The 17,755-nt window shown below is 39.6% G+C and overlaps 1 protein-coding gene and 1 long non-coding RNA gene across 2 annotated transcripts in view; one reads left to right on the top strand and one right to left on the bottom strand.

Moving 5' to 3' along the window:
• Window positions 1-17,755, bottom strand: part of LOC148886303 (unconventional myosin-XVIIIa-like) — a 60,400-nt gene that overhangs the window by 40,106 nt on the left and 2,539 nt on the right. The window contains 15 exon segments of the mRNA XM_089016843.1: window positions 789-981; window positions 1,693-1,783; window positions 2,538-2,708; window positions 4,159-4,303; window positions 4,746-4,809; window positions 5,198-5,298; window positions 5,376-5,518; window positions 5,605-5,815; window positions 6,428-6,604; window positions 6,686-6,792; window positions 6,890-6,977; window positions 7,434-7,490; window positions 9,947-10,201; window positions 10,817-11,575; window positions 12,153-12,176. Of these exon segments, the coding sequence (XP_088872969.1) occupies window positions 789-981; window positions 1,693-1,783; window positions 2,538-2,708; window positions 4,159-4,303; window positions 4,746-4,809; window positions 5,198-5,298; window positions 5,376-5,518; window positions 5,605-5,815; window positions 6,428-6,604; window positions 6,686-6,792; window positions 6,890-6,977; window positions 7,434-7,490; window positions 9,947-10,201; window positions 10,817-11,575; window positions 12,153-12,176 (2,586 nt within the window).
• On the top strand, window positions 606-5,425 carry LOC148886304 (uncharacterized). The gene is made up of 3 exons (XR_016117829.1): window positions 606-654; window positions 2,495-2,658; window positions 5,290-5,425. It is a non-coding gene; the product is annotated as an uncharacterized LOC148886304 (long non-coding RNA).

Raw genomic sequence — 17,755 nt, forward strand, 5'->3', positions numbered from 1 at the left:
CAAGACAGACTTTTCAAGAAAAGATGGACATCATTTAGAATGGTGGGATAGTTATTTCCCAGCTAATGGTACCCTCGAGTGGACTTGTAGTAAATAACAACACACTTTTTCAGGCTGTATTGATTCATACATAGCACTACTGAAGGCCAAGCAATGAAATCCATGACTCACCACTGTTTGATTCATTGGAAACTAATCAAACCCCAAAGATTATGCTGTAGTGACAAAAGGTTTTCATGTAATTTTGAATTAGGATTCAGTTGCTTCGGACTTTGACGGCTCCCTTTAGTCTTCTTCCATTTTTTTAATGCAGAATCAGTGATTCTTTTATATCATCTCATTAGATGTGCATGTGTATTGGACTGTGAAATGATTTAACTTTTTAATAACACTTCACCCGAGACAATCGACTAACCCGGCAAAGTACTTTGAGTAATGCAAAAAGGGGCAGCAAAAAAAAAGGGGGGGGAAGAAAGCAAATCATTCCGTTTCAATAGAGAAACGCGACTGTGTTGTGCTGCCGGTGGGCGTGTCTCCCCAAGGCTTGTGTGGCGAATGTTTACACTTTGATCTCTGCAGAAGAGGTGAAGCCTAGCATCGCTAATGAGAAAGTCTCATGCACGAACCGCTTTGGCTTGTCAGATCTCGCGACAGGTAGGACAGAGAGAGAATGTGATGTGTGAAAGCATGCCGGGGTTGACGTATTATGTGAGAGAACAAGTAGTCGAAGGGGAAGAGAAAAAGTGGAAAAGATGAATGCTGAGCGTACAGCCTTCAGATACTCCCACCTCCTTGTATCGTTCCAGCTCCTGAACGAAGGTGCGCTGGTAGAAGAGTGTCTGCAAACGTTCTTGGGTGTAGTTATGGCATAGGTCGTCAAACGTAGCGCCGCGGTCTTGCTTTACCAGCCTGGGGTTTTGAAAACCCGGTGTGTCCATAATAAGAAGAGAGCATAAAGGAAGCTGGCCGGATTTCAAGGCCCTGAAGCAAGAAGAGAAAACAATACTTTGCACAATGATTTATTGATAACATTCACCAAAAGCACCCCAAGCTTTATCCATAGCACTTTCCACTCCATACCAGCCATTCTCAAACTTCATCTTGACTCCTTTTTTTAAAACTAAAATCGAGTCTGAGCTCATGTCTTGTGCACTTTAATTGCAGGTGTTGAGATCTTCAGCGCTTTCGCGATGCATTTGGGAGAATAAAGAGTCGAGATGGTCCTCTTGTTTAGTTCATACAAGTAGCATATTTATTTGCCGAAGCACAGACAGCAACTGCTGCGTTCATCGTCGTACGAGAAGTCCCAAACATATCCTGGGCCCATAACCTGTTGAGATCTTCAGCGCTTTCGTGATGCATTTAGGAGAATAAAGAGTCGAGATGGACTTCTCGTACGACGATGAACGCAGCGATTGCTGTCTGTGCTTCGGCAATAAATATCCTACTTGTATGATCTAAACAAGAGGACCATCTCGACTCTTTATTCTCCCAAATGCATCGCGAAAGCGCTGAAGATCTCAACAGCAGGGATGAGTAAAATCATGAACCCTGGTTCTATCCTCCTCAAAAAGTGGCTGTTTTAAATACAATAAGCACAAATGATATGCAATCCATGTGTACTGCATAGCTGAACCGTCGAAAGCATCATATCTTTTTTTTATGATTCTAAACTAGAAAAGAAATACTAACCGGTTTATTAAACAAATGATGATTGTGAAGAGTTCAGAGTACAGCCCAGTGGCCATGGCCTCTAGACAGTCCATTGCGGAAGTCTTTGATCCTGGTGCAGAAAAGTAGTCAGATGCATATTCAAATAATACAATACAACAAAGCAAGGTGGGAAAAAAGCAATCATGATAATCCGTTGAAAACACTTTACCTAGTAGATGTGGGATGCATTTGCATGAAAATGGTTGTAAAAGACCGAGTTGAGTATATGACGCTCAATGGCAAAATTATTCAAATTGTTGCTGAAACTATCTCAGTGAAACTGTCATTAGGCTTTGCTCTTGAATCCGACTAGTAAGAGTGTGTGTTTATGTTGATGCAAAATAGCGATTGCCAACTGTTAAGTTACCCTAATAGACTCCACTATCTCATAAAATGGTGAGTGTCACGGCACCCAAGGGATATGTTCAAGTGTGCTAATGCATCCAAGACTGGAAGGTCATGCTGACGGGGGTGGGGGTTGATACAGAAAGGTGAAACTGAGGTCAGTTCTGTCCTGCGCTCTATTCAAGTGTCCTTCCAAGTGTTCCACTTCCACAGTAGTCAGAGAATGTGAATGAAATCAGTGCGTGACAATTATGATTTCAAGGACAATGAATGACAAGAGGATCCAAAATTGCTTGTCCTCACGTAAGAGTGTGTACTTATCTGTCAATGCCCATTGTTAAGCTGCGGTTTTCATTACTAAGATAAGGTTTTCTCTCTCCTAAGCATGCCATATCCCTCAGGTGAAGAGGGAAAAAACCTTGTGGTTGTGTTACAGGGGAAAGAATGTTGGCGACAAAGAGGATGGATGGCGACGGTACCTGCGTCGAATGTGCCATTTTCGTCTAAAGTTTCGCGGATGCTGCCGGCTCTGGGCAGGGCGCCCTTGGCCTGGTGCTTGAAGATGGAGAAGGAGAGCTCTTCCAGGGTACAACCCAGCAGGTAGGCAGCCTTCTGGGCCCACTCGTGACGTGCAAATTGTTTCCTGCCAGCTGAGAAGCATGCATGAAGACCTTCATTAGCCCTTCTGCCAGCCGCACGTTTGCACATGGCTGATCTTGTATTTGTGGTAATTCTGTATCTGACGCTCTGGATAGTGTCCCTGGCAGAAGGAGGCTGAGATAGCTAAGGAGCGCATCCAATAAACTGCAGTGAAATCATGTATTGGCCGTGAATACAAAAACATATGCCTTAAATGTAAACATGACAACCATCGTCTTCAGCCGACTATTCTTACACTAATGTGATATTTGCCCTTGACTGAGGGTGACATTTGCACATAAAATGAAAACATTCTAACAATAACAATTTTTACTTGAACCCCAAGTCTATTGAAGTGCTGATTATATTTGCGCAAACATCCCTTTTAATGGCCTGTGAATTTATCTTCTACGGCTTAAGGGAGGCGCTGGAAGAATTCACACTGCGAGAGAAATAGTCGTGGCGCTAATAGATTTCATCCAGCCGGCAGATTCCCTGCAGGGTCAGTAATAAGCAGGAGGGTTGCACAGGCATGAAAATATTTGTAAATCCTAAATATTCCTTATTTGCTTTAATCGGTGATTTCTACTCCAATTATTTTAATTCTGGTTAACTATCAAGGTGAGGAAATTTTATCTGGCAGAATAATTAAAAATTGTTGAAAACAGTAAGTACATCAGCAGTAATAATTATACATTATCATGACTTTTACTTTGGAGATCATTGCTGCCCCCTTGTGCTAGTCTGCCAAATTGCAAACTGCACAGGCTCATTCATTTATTATCGATAAAGTAGATATTTCCTTCGAAAATAAAGTCTGTCTGAATGAATTCACCTCATAAGAAACACAAAAAAACAAATATATGTTTCTTAATTCACTCTACAACTTTGACTATAAACTGACCAAACCTCACAAAAATAACAACAACTTCAGGACATTGACTGTTTACCTTGAGATTCTATTTTACTCCACCAAAGCAAGAAAAAAAGTGACTATCTTACCCAAGGTTTCATCATAAAAAAGAGCTTCAAAAATAGAGACGAAACCTCAGTGTGAAACAGACTGCTTCTCCCAAGGTCCATTTGCATTCCAAGGCAAGAAGACCCAAGTCAAGAGATTCTTTTTTTCCTAAGGTGCAACAGCCCATCCAAGCTTTTAGGGCATGCACTGGTTCTTAATGTGATTCATGACGACTCATTGGAATACATGTTTTGCTCTGGAAAAATCAATACATTCTGAAGTGCAAACCAGAGAACGAGATGGTTCAGAAAGGAAAAATACATCTTGCCTAGCACTAAATAGAAAAAGTGAGGGCAATTATTTTCATAAAGGAATGGGCATGGGTTTTATACCCATACTGTGAGCAAGAAAGACCTTTTTTCTAATCTGGTGGTGATTATAATTGCCATGGTTACTTACATGCACACCGATATAAATGCAGTGGATTTCAGGAAATGTACCTTTTGTTGCGCCTGCAGCTCCCAGGTGGTAGATTGCCGCCAGGACTAGCCAAAAAGCTCTTTGTTCATCGGTAGTGACCCCCAGAACCTTCATGGCTGCTTGCAGCTTGGAGAAATGCTGGGATGCCCGTTGCTTTTCCTCCACCTGGTGGATAATTGCAAATGAAAAAAAAAAAAAAAATATATGTTTACGATTGTGAATAAGAAGGTTTAATTTGAAGTGCCATTTACTAGTTGTTACACTCTGAGCATCTGGATTAAGTCGTATCTGACATTACAAGATGGCAATGAATAAATTATGATGCTTCAAACTGGCCGCAATGGCTCATCTGTAAATAACGTGGGCTTTTGGACCATATTTTCATGACTCAACTGTAGTGAATGTTGGATAAATGCTCGTGTGCTTTGTTATTACTGTTCAGGCACACTTGAGAAAGGCAGAATGCAAATCAAATTTCCCATTCAGGGATTTTAATCATCACAATAAATTAAATATGACAAAACGAATCGTGAAAAAACATTCCTTGTAAATGTCAAATCTCTTTCTGAACGAAAATAATAATAATATTCTCCATTAAGGAGTCTACCTTTGTCTGAGGCATTATTCCAAATGTGTTATGTTCTGCAAAGTGGTTGAGGTGCAGTTCAGTTCTAATGGAAAAAAAAAATCACATCATCATGTTAGCTTCTCACAAAACAATGTGATTCACTCATTTAATTCAAGAGTATGCTCTTGAATCAAATGAGTGAATCTAATAAGAGCTGTATTACAACCCTGCATTTGCAAAGATGAATAATGGTGTGAAATAAATGAAGAAAAGAAAAAGTAATCTTCATTTGCCTGATAAAGTCAGTTATGGTCAAAATGGTGGAAGCGTCACCAGTTTCCAGTATGCGCACGGCTTTTGTGGTAGACATTACAGATTGTGCAGGTGTACCTAATGTTGTGTTTGATGAGTGTATATCAACATGATAGATAAGATGTAGTCTGACTCTTTGAAAGACGATGGGGCACTGCGCATTCAGTCGTGATCCATACCTAAGGGAGCTGTCGACTCCGGCCATTAGGTAGTAAAACACGTGAAAAGTGGACTCGCCCTCGGGTCTTCGTGTCACTCTCATCTTTTCCAGGAGCATTGTCTGCAAGGCCACAGCAAAAATAACAAGACACAAGAGGGTGGGAAAGCATACTGATGCAAAATGGATGAAAGGAATACCTGGATGGAGGCTGATGTCACCAGGCCTGACTGGTCAAAATCCAAAGAAACAACATGGGAGAAACGGCTGGCGTTTCCATTTATGCAGCTTGACGCATTCCCAAATGCCTCTAAAACGGTGTACACTGCTTGCCACTTTTCCACTGCAGACATATCAGAATGTTGTAAGTACCAAGGAAAAAAAACAGTGATTGCTTTTTTTTAACAACCTGGAGCCTTGCCAACCTACTCGAGAATGTTTTGTTGGTGCTGCCAGCAATAGTGACCAAATATTGAATGATGTGTTGACAGTTTGTAGTCTTGCCACTGCCGCTCTTGCCCAATAAAATGATGGACTGATCCTGGCTACTTGTCAGGAGTTTCCGATAGGCAGATTGAGCCAAACTGTAAATATGGGGGGCCGTGTCCTCCCTTTTACACCCTTTAAACATTTGCATCACCTGTAAGAGCAAGGACAAATGGAAATAGAAGTGAAAAGTGAGTGGTTGGCAACTATTTACATATGTTCTATTCTATTAGATTCACTATGTCAACAAAGGTATTGAGATGTAACAAAATATCCCACTTAATCGTTACATTAAATCCCATTCTGAGGTTTAAATCAATGTCCAGGCAATAGAGTCTCCTTGTATAAATATTTGCCAAAGAATGGGTTCAGGCAAGGAGCTCACTGAATTTGGCATGTTCTTGAATTTTCTTTGACAGTTCATGGTTTGATGTGAGGAATATTAATACAAAGAGGAAAATAGTGTATACAAGCCACCAAATAATCTGATTAATAATTATGGAATTCCAAACCTGGTTTTGCATTAAATCAACACCAATACTGTTGAATGAAATCCTTTTATAATACCATTTCCTGTAGCATTATTACCGGTATACCGATGTCGTAATACATCCGCCGGTCATCAATCATCCACCTATCAGGGTAGACCATTTGGATGGTAATAACGATAAAGAACATAGCAGAAATTGATTTATTGTTGCAGCTAACGTTTGAAAATCCTAACTAAGAAGAGTGTTATGTCCCATGAATGCTAACTGCGGCTTACCTTCTCCGAATACATGGAAGGAGCGCTAATGGGGTTAATGACCACCATGTTAGGCCCGGCGTGGGTGTGCACCAGGTTACCGCCATAGCGCTGCCGCAGGGAATGCATCACACTGGACTCGTTCAGGTACTGAAGAGAGGCCAGGTCCTCCGCTCGCTCAAACAACGGTGGATTTGCCTGATGTTTGATGTCAAGAGACGATTCACCTGCTGTCGTTTGTGAGTGATGTGCTCCAGAGGTAATGAAATGATTTATTACCTTCTCGACATCATCTTCATCTACGTCTAATAAAGAGCCATCACTGTCCAGGCGTATTTTCACCTTCCCCTCGGGCAGACTCCCCTCTTCTGTCTTCAGCAGAGTTGCTGCATCGCCACAGCATTAATTCTTCTTGTTATAAAACATATATGGACCCCTGGTACCTATGAAATGAAATGCTAACAAAAGATAACCCTTACTCACCCAAAGAAAAACCATCCTTGTGGACAAGCCACACTTTTTCAGTGTTGTACCAGGCTCTCTCAGATTCGATGTTTGTTTCATTCTTTGCCTGATTAAAAAGATGACAAAGCAAGATTGAAAAGAAATGCTACACATAAGACTAAACAGCGATAAAAACATGGGATGTCAGCCATGACTGCTTCGTTAAAAGTTATTAAAGTGAAAAAGATCCTTGATGAAAATGTCCAAATGCATTTAGCACAGCTTTAAATAGTGGGTGTTGTTTTTTAAACATCTTTTCTTTTCATACCGTGCTTTGCAGAGCCAAGAAAAAGGTATTAAACTCAATGAGAATCCATAAAACATATTCATTAAAAGATGTCTCAGATTTAAAAAAAAAAGTTCAGAGTTTATACAAGAAGCCCTACAAAATATTTGTGAATATCCAAAGAGGCAAAACAGTAGATACCATCAAAACCTCTTTCTGGTTTACAGGAGGGTACAACAGGAAAACGACCACAAGTAATCGCATAAACCGTAAAAAAAACAGATGCAATTATCTAACCTTTGCTGCCAAGTGTGATGCTTGAAGAATGGCCACGGGGTCTTCAGAAAGTTTTGGCTGGTGAAGGGACAAATAAATCGATTTCGAAGTCATTGGCAATCATTTCCAAACTGAACTACACAGGATTAATTTTTTCATGCTGAAACACTGTAAAAATAATTAATTAACCCGACATGTAAGAATGAGGAGAATTCAAAAATAGATCTCACAGTACTTTGTCACACCAAACATCTTTAGTCATGATTAGTAAATCAGAAATAATGATGCAATTTTACGACACTAAGGGCCATTGCGAAAAACATGTGAGCTTGAAAACACCAGAGGCTGACAAATGAGATTCCCTCTAACCCAGGATTGCAAGAATGGTCAGTGGGACTCATACAGCCAATTTTTCACTCCGGCCCGCTGAACTTTTGCATTTCATGTGTCTTACAATATTGCTGATGTTTGTAATGTATTGCTTGCATTAATGTGCTATATTTCATTCGATAATTGTTTAACTGATTGATTGCAAGTAGTATAAAAATGTATTACTATCATCTGCATAATTTTCTGCATTTAACATGTTGTACTGTAGAAACACTTTTTTGGTTCCTCACCAACATACCAATTGTGAAAAATGAATTAATTAGAAATAAACTATTGCATTCCATCAACAAATATGCACAATGATTGGCCCGCGCCTGAGCTGATCCATTCAATACCTCCTTGGTTTCAAAACACAGAAAGTCTTTCAAAGAAAATCATGTCAAAGTCAGCTTTATTGTCAAATATGTGATTTGATGAGATCAGGAAATCACACAATCAGTTCTAGGAAAGTCATAAATTATGTACAGTACATTTCAAATACTCATCAGACTCGTCATAATCACAACCCATCATGTCTTTTCAGACAAAAAAAAAAAACACATTTAAAAAAGTCGCCCAATGAGAGCTATGTTAGGATGAAGACAGCAGGGGGGTGCAGACAAAGCAGTGCATAAAAAATAATGAACCAAAGCCATAATCTCTGGCACAGAGTCAAGGGAGAACAGAGTTTGCAGTCACACAGGTTGTACCTGAGAGGATTTGGGTCCTCTCGCACGCTAGCCATTCAAGCATCAAAGACCACAGTGTCATGTCGAGATCCAATGACCCGCGAGAGAAGCAGAGAGCAGAAATAACCAGACAATGTCATCATTGCAAATAATACCAGTACGCAAAGTTGAGCACCTCTGCTCCTTTTGAACTACAGCAAAGCAATAAAACAGACGCATTCAAAGGAAGACAAGATATGCAGTCAGTCAATTCTTTTCCAGCAGCGTGGTTATCATACTGTAACATGTTCTACTGTTTGTGGTGTGTCGACTCAAACATTATGTTAATTAATATAGGCGTTATTATGCCTGCTCAAGCTTCTACATCAACATAAAACAATGGAGCCCTTTTGCGACAAGCTCCACAAACAGGACATGTTTGCTGTAAAGATAATTGCATCTCTTGCTCTGAATTAGGCATCAATTTTCTCAAAAGCCATCCCTACACCCGATAATCTACTAGCATCAAAGTCAAAGCCCGAGGGCCAAATCTGGCCCGCCACATCATTTTATTCGGCCGTGAAAGCTAATCAAACTTGTGTAATTCCATGATGCTTGCTTCAGTCCGAACCGACATTTCAAATTGTCCCATATAAACCACAATAACAGTCATGATTCTTCAAATTTAAAAACTACTGATTCAGTAATTTGTTGTGCGCTCTAAATGTAATATGCGTAGGGTATTAAACATTCTAATGGCTTCCCCAAATTCATAACGACCCCCAAGAGGAAATCGTAACTACAATGTGGCTAGTGGCAAAAAAAAAAAAACAACTTTGCCACCTTTGCCTAATCCAATGCACCTTATTCCGACTTGATCTTGGTTTCACTCCCCGGTGAAACCAAGCAAACTCCTCTTTGTGGGTGCTGTATATGGTATTTGGAGTAAAATATCCTCTCATGAGGAAATACATTTTTATTTCTAAAGACGCTCTTCACTTCTAAAATTGAACTGCTGAGCATTTTTTTTTTGTTCTTTTGACTTCAAGATGGCGCCACGAGAGTGCTTGCCTTTCCAGCAGCTCACATATTTTGTTTTTCTACTTCTTTTATTCCTTTCATCTTCCTTTCATAACTTTGCTGCTGTGAAATGTAAATGTCTCCACTGCGAGACAAGTAAAGGTAAATCCAATCCAATCCAATCTAATAGTCTCCAGTTACTTCTTCATTAACATATCACAATTATCTGCATGCGGCATAATGTAAGGTATGCTTCCACGTAACTTTTAAGTCATGTCCAGAACTTGAGAGTTGTCAAATGATTTCACGTAATAAAGGATCATCCTGTTCACTAAGAACCTCTTCATGAGTGGAAGGTCCAGCCCAGTGAGTAAATTGAGCAGATGTGTCCTTTTAGCCAAGCTAGCGTACAGAGTAGGCCACTGCGAGATATTGCAAGGTGGGCGCATAAAACAAGCAGAGGAAGATAAACCTTACATATTTGCTATTGACGTTGAAGATCCTTTTCACATGCATGTAATCCTCCTCAGTAGGAGTGACCTGTGAGCCCTTCAAATGCAGGGCCAGCAAATCCATGCAAAAGAATGCATCCATGAAAGCCTTTTTTAAATGCAAGAAATGTTACGATGAACACAAATACAAACACACCTGTTCACTCGATATGGAATGAGCCTGGTGGGATACAACAGGGGATGGTTTACCATTGGGAGCATCAGTGGGACATGGGAACTCCTTTTTTGTGGCAGTTGAACATAACACGCACACAGAAATGATGAATGGTTCAATGGATGGACAATGCATGAGCGTTTGACATTCTGGTGTGTGCATATGGTTAGCATGTCAAATGTTATGGTTTAGAATTTTTTCGAATATTCTCTTTATAAGGGTTTGCCTCGGTGAGGATTCTTCTGTTACAGATGCAATGCTTCACTAGCAAAGAGTGACAGTAATGAGTTACGGCTCAGTGGCTAATTGCTTCCACGTACTGACTGGATTGAGCAACGAGCACACCATTACATCCACTGATGAGATTTGGACTGATCATATACAGTACTGTGTTGTGCACTCAGTGAGCATTAATTCAAGAAGGCTTCATCATATAGGTTTTTTTTTGTCAGCCGCGATGAATATGATGAGGGAAAATGTTTTTTTTTTTTTACAATTCTGAGAAAAGAAGAATACTGCCATAAACTTTAAGATGGCTCGTAAGGGATCCGTTGTAAAGTCTCCAAGACATAACCTGTTTTTAGTCGGTAAATATTATGAGCTGTAGTGTTACGATTATTTTCACTCAGTATGCTCCACTAAAAGGTTAAGTGGTAAACATGCAGTTCCTTTACACTTTACCTCTAGTCTCTTCACTACTACAGGGCGAGGTTTTGGGATGAACCCTGTAGGAGGTGCCAGAGGATCTGTCTTTGGGACAGGGATGAAACCTGCAGGCCTCAGTAAAGTAGTGTTTTTAGGGGGAATTGGACTGGATTTTCTGGCTGGGATGAAACCAAGTGGAGGAGTCAAGAGATTCTGCCGTGGGTTGGGAATGAAGCCGGCGGGTGGCGACAAAGGGTTTGGTTTCGGTATGAAGCCTACAACTGGTGTCAAAGAGTTTGGATTTTGTGAGGCAGTATTTGGTGATGTGCTCTTGAATACGGCTGCAGATGTGGAGTCCTCTGTTGTGTCCGTTCTCTCCTCGTCTCTTTTATCCTCCTCCTGTTTGAGTTCTTCTTTCATGTCTTCTTTGCGGTCCTGAGTACGTGTACGAGGCCGGTGCTCCTTGGTTCTTCCTCTGCCCATGAGGCTGGTCAGGCCCATGGAGATATCATCCTTGTCCCCCTTTGAAAATGTGTTAGATTTAAGTGCAGCGGCAGCTTTGGCAGCTTCGGACACAGCCCGCTGGTTCTGCACATCCGTTGCAGCAGGAGTGACACGCTTTATCACTTTTCTCACAACCTTCACCACCTTTTTACCACCGGACTTCTGCCCCTCTCCTGGGGCATCTGGACCACCCATGACAACGTTACTACTGGTGTCTTCTGCAGATGATGCACTCTCTGTGTCTTGCGCAGTTTGAGTAACCGCCTGTGGCTGACTAGCATCTACATGAGGCTGGATGCAAGTAGATCAAAACAGCAGTAATGTGGATTGATGACACAACTAACAAGGAATAAAACATCTGTTTGGTGCTGTAGACTAAATATACTGTTCCAACATGAGCGGTGCTAAGCCAAACTTAACTGTACTGCTTTGTGGAAACGTGTCTTTAAAAGGGTCATTAAAAGAAATGCGTCGGCAATAAATTCATTACATTCAGCAGTTTCAGTTAATTGCTTTTTACTGGCTAACTGCTGGCTTTGGGCATCACTTAATTAAATGATTCAGGGGACAATGAAAATGCATTTAGCCGAAACACAACTATTTATGGCATTCTTTCATCAACAGAGTTGGCTCATGAAAAGAAGGTTATTGCTTAACTGTTTTTTTTTTTTTTTTTTTTTTTAAGTATTCAAAAGTATTCAAAAAAATGTTCTTAAGTCAATATATTCAATTGGGATTTTGTTGTAATGATTGCAAAATTCAACATGCTGGCCAGCTTTCCAGATCTGCAGTTTCAGTTCAGAAATAATTTTCAAATTAACATAATTTCAGTTCATGTGTCAAAGAATATATTTAAAAAGGCACTTACATCTGGCTTGCTCTCAACTTTAACCTACGCAAAAGGAATCAACAAAGCAGATCAAACCTCAAGTGAAACCTTCTCAAATGAAATATTACAAATGAATAAGATTCATAAATGAAATATAAAATGCAAAAACAAAAGTCACACAGAAGAGTGAAACTTCCCTTTTGTTCCCAAAATGAAAAGCGTGATTTGTACGCCATGATGATGGGCCAGGCGGCATGAAACAAGCTGGTGGCAGAGAGAATACATGTATGCAATGGTGATGACACAAAACAAGAAGAGGATATGATTTACATCGTAGTTATGGTAGCAGTCTGGGATATTATGAATCACAATTCTGCACACAGCGGACTATTCAACAATAAGGGTTTTGGGGACCATGCGGCACTGAGGACAGAAGATATGATGAGATGATAGCTTAGTTTAAAGCCAATCTCACGAAAACCTGTGACGTGCATAATTGAGGCAATTTCTCAAAATCAACCATGCAAATGAGAAAGAATCATTAGCATTTACCTCAGGTGACTCGTTGCACAAGATTCACAATACTGAATAACCTTTCATTTTGTGTGGTGCCACACAATGAACTCTTCTAAAAAAACTATAGTGATGTGAACACAAAAACAAAAGTTATGTGGGATTTGGTTAAAAAGCACAACAAGCATCCCCAGAATTCAAATCTTTTAAAACGAGCTGCCTCCATGTTAATTTGAGTTGTTTGTTTTTCTACTTTCATTCCTTTCATCACTTTGCTGCTGTAAAATGTAAATTTCTCCATTGCGAGACTAATAAAGGCAAATCCAGTCCATTCCAAAAGGGAAAGAAAGCACATGCACAGGACAGAAACAGTTTTAAAACTGCACTGTGAGACCAAACATTTTGTCAATTTCCCATCACACTACTTTGTGAAAACACACTTTGTGGCCTTTTTTCATTGAGAGGAAATGTCAGTAATGTCAGTTACAGCCAGGTTTCATCAGTCTCTACCTATTAATAGTTTCAGCAACAAGAGGCCATCCTGAATGCCACTCCTAAGCAGAGCACATGCACCCAGCAAACCACACTTTACTGCACACACTTCCAGAGGCCCGAGTCCATTACCTTCTCTCTCGGCCTGCTTAACCTTCCAATCTCTTAACCTCCAGTAACCGAAGCAAGGGCCGAAGTAGTGTAAGAGCCGAGTCTGCAAAGAGCCTTTACAAAGACTCCTCGTGAGAGATGGGCATGGGCATCGAGAGGGCGATGTCAAAAGTGGCACAAGACTGTAGTAAAATATAGTCGGGGGGGCCACTGGGTGTAATGTGAGGAGTCGGGCAGTGGGGGATGACAGCTGCCGAAACACAGAAGGCTATGAATAGAATGTGCGTAATCATACCAATACACTCCTGTCACCCTCTTCCCTGGTGACAAACCATCAAAGGGGGTCTTCCTCTTCCAAATATTCTGTTTGTCTCTACTTGCCTTGTTTTTTTACTTGCTTACTTGTTTTTTAGCTTCCATTTCTTGTTTTGGTTTAATGAATTGGAATATGCTGTATAGTCACATGACCACAAGAGGGAGACATTAACACGTAAGAATATGTCGTGAACAATGACCCAACAATAACAAAAGCATTGATAATTTGACATATACACAGGACATCTTAGCAGACAAAATTGTAATGAGCACAATCAATTGGTCATTTCAATTTAAACCTAATTGAGAATTTCAATCACAGATTTTAATTTTGAAAACAAAAAGTGTGGCATAGTTAAACCAATTTTGAATGTTATTTCCCTTCATCTTCTAACTCATTCACAATATTAAAGGAATATTTCCGATCATTTAGTACTTAGTATAGGATGTGTAGGAGCAACTGAATTTGATCCATAGTAATATCAGATTTTGGGGGGAAAGCTTGATAATAAATGCTTTGAATAATTTACAATTTTGTTTTATACTTACATTTGATAAAACAGGATATTCGTGCTGACATATTAGTACAGTGCCAACACATGCCGACTTGGTCCACCATGTACAGTCTGCTAATCCTCAGAGTGAGATACTGGGACACAACACTATGTAAACTGCGGGGTGACACATGCTTAGCGTAAAGCAAAGATTAAAGACTCATAAACCATGCAAATTGATTCTGACCCAGTTCAGGCTAACCGTGGGATGACAAGTACTTGTGTTTTTTCTGCATGTGCTGAACACAAATGCCACTACTTGTCAGTTTTAATTTTATGTTTGCAAAGTGAAGTTTGGAAAAACTGAATGGTAAAACCCAATGTTTTTGTTTCGACGTGGGATAAATTAAAAAAACTAATCTTATCAATATGCTCATTTGTAACATTTGGGGCGAGGCATTGTCAACATCTGTTATGCAATGGGGAAAATTTACGAAAGATAAGACATGAATGACGAAATTTCTGGTTTGTGTTCTATAAAGACATTGATCTCAACAATGATATCTCAACAAAATATGGAGAACCCACCAAGTACACCAAATGTCATGTTCAAAAGAGACATTCAAATAGCAGTCATATTCAAATTTCATTAAAAGTGGAGTACAGGAAAAAGGAATTTTTAAGCCTCGACCATGGAGTGATTTTTTTTGCCCTTGAAATGTCCCGCCTCTTTCTAATATCCACGCCTGGTCTAATAATCTAGTCTTGCCTGAACTCGGGCTAAATCCCCGGCAAATTAATAACAGTGGAAACACACACACACACACACACACACACACACACACACACACACACACACACACACACACACACACACACACACACACACATATATATATATATACAGTAAAGTCTCGTTATATCGATATCGGATATATCGATAGTCCCGGTTATATCGATAGTCCCGGTTATATCGATACTATTTCTATGCACGCACGGAGAAAATTACATGCAAACAGGATCGGATATATCGATAGTCCCGGTTATATCGATATTTTTTCGGACTCCCTTGAATATCGATATAACGAGACTTTACTGTATATATATATATATATATATATATATATATATACACACACACCATTTGAGTGATAAATCTTTACTTCAGAGTATACCCAGTTGTCTTTTTAATGAAAATAATAAATAATAAAATATATAAAATAAATAATTTTAATGAAATAATTTACATCTTATTACAGGGTTCCTGTTATTTTAAATACAGATGTTTTAATTTGTTTGTTTTGTTTTTTCAGTGCAATCACCAGTCTACAAATGTTCGGATTTAAGAAATGTTGGTCATCGTCATTAATTGTTCGCTCCATTCATTAGAATGATTTCACAATTTGAATTAACTGATGTGACAGTGCTAAATTCAGTGCCCTCTCTCTGGTTAATGTTGGAAGTGGATTTAAAAAGATATACATACTGTACATGTAAAACATATAGGATTATATTTGAAAACACCTGTATGCTTTGCAAGCTCAACCAATGAATCCACAACAACCAGGGTAGTTATTGTCAGCTGTTGTGTGGACAATGGCTGCCATCTTATGGACAAAAGTGTTCTCTACCAAAAATATGTGAGGGGGTTGGGGGGATCATCAATGGAATTTTCTATGGGTCAAATATTGGGCCAGAATCAATAGCTAGACGCAAACTTTTTAAATATACGGTTGATTCCTTCAACAGTGTATTCCAGTGAAATTCCATCCCCAGATGAACTGACTTGAGTAAAACTGGGATGCAGATCACAGGTATTAAAGCGTCCTTCCATACATCCATAGCAACAACATCAAACTATTTTTGTTGAACAACCACAGCACAATCGTTCCCCTCTTCAGAGATCATACCCATTGTCATCGCTGGCTGCCAGGCAGCCTCCTGATCCATCCATCGCAAGCTCATTCCCATGCACCCAACCAATTCTTACATCACCATACCCCTATGAAATCACATTTCAAGTCAAAGCCAAAGTCAGCTTTATTGTCAAATATGCTAATACACATGATATACAGCACAGCTAAAATTACTGAACTCGCTGACCCAGCATGCAAGGCTTTTAATAATGACTTTGACAAACATAATAAACACGAAAACGCTAATTTGCTGGGAGAGAGAGGAGCCGTTGCGTGTTCACGCGCCATCATGGGGAAAAAAAACAAAATAACAAATAATATGACGACACAAAGTCATTCATTCTTCAGCACTTGATGTATCCTCTTTGTGACATGCAGCAGTAATAGATGGAAAGAGGAGAGGATCAAAGCATACTTTTCAGCAGTGGATCAGGGACATCATGGTGGAATGTGCATGTCTAGTACAAGCTAAATGTTTAAAGTCAGATCCATACATTAGGTACGAGTCTCAAAAGGCCACTTGATATACATGTATAGTTTATTCTCAAACATGCTCCCGACCACCATTTCAAATCCATATCTAATTCAGTTGGGGCAAACAATATCAAAACACAATTAGATTGTATTAAATATTATGCTGAAATTACAAAGAGAGCCATGTTCATGCAGCGTATATGGTTTGCATCTGTTCTAGGTTTCAGTGGAAAGAACCACCTATAAATAGTGCAGCTGATTCTAGGTCAGCCTCCCAAGTACATTTTTGTAGTTTCCATAAATTACCTGGCTACTGGTGATCATTCAGATGTGAGACAGAGTGAAGAGTGGTGATGTGCACCGATTTAAACGATGAAATATAAACACCAATTGGACTTGTGATTGGTTGATATCATTGACATAAAACAGTTGGCGTGTGTCTTCATGCTAAGGTCCACGGAAATGCGTGAGGGAATGGTTTGATTGAATGTTGAATTGTGGAATGTTAATGGACAAGGAATTGTATTCTGAAATATGATGTTGCTAATCTAAGCACCTCATGATTGACTATATATGATATTGTAAATATAGAATTTCACTAAGAAAAGAACTACTATTTAAATAAAATTCAATGTGGACACCCTTCATGTTCAATGTAAGTCAAGAGTCAAAGACAAAAATTTAGAAAGGTTTGCGGTTATTTTATTGTATTTTAAAAGTGTCATGGTAAACCCCTATAAAAGGATTAATTTCAGGTGTGCCGTCAAATAAAGAGTTTTGTTTGACACGCCCCTTCTTATTACACATGATAATCCACAAAAAAAGAAGTGAATAGGCAACCAACCAGCGACCATATGGCCCTAGGCCTAGACTGTCGCGTTTGGGCCGTTGTCGACATTAGCATCCCATTGTTTGGTGTCAAAGAGAGTAAGGAGGATGGGGGTGTGGGGATTAGATATACACGTCAGAACCTATTCTCTGAAAGCATACACAGTCCCCAGTGAATACAAGGCAGAAATGCATAGCTATATTTTAACAAACTCACCTCCAAGATCAGCATTGCATCCATTCCTTGTAATTTGACTATAATAATAATAAACATCCACAATCAAATGTGGAGCTGCCTTAAGTAACACACTTGGACAATGACGATGATGCTCGGCTTCATATATATTTTATACCATGATGCTGTTAAACTAATATTCTGTTCTACACATAATTATGAAATAAAGGCGCTGTTGAGATAACAGAGACGGGATGTCAAAACTGTTGGTCTGAAAGACAGACATGGATAAAATCATTTTTGCATGTCATGAAGTCAACTCGA

This window comes from Hippocampus bargibanti, linkage group LG16 (genome assembly GCF_051943395.1).
Source record: "Hippocampus bargibanti isolate YZ-2025 linkage group LG16, ASM5194339v1, whole genome shotgun sequence".
NCBI lineage: Eukaryota > Metazoa > Chordata > Actinopteri > Syngnathiformes > Syngnathidae > Hippocampus > Hippocampus bargibanti.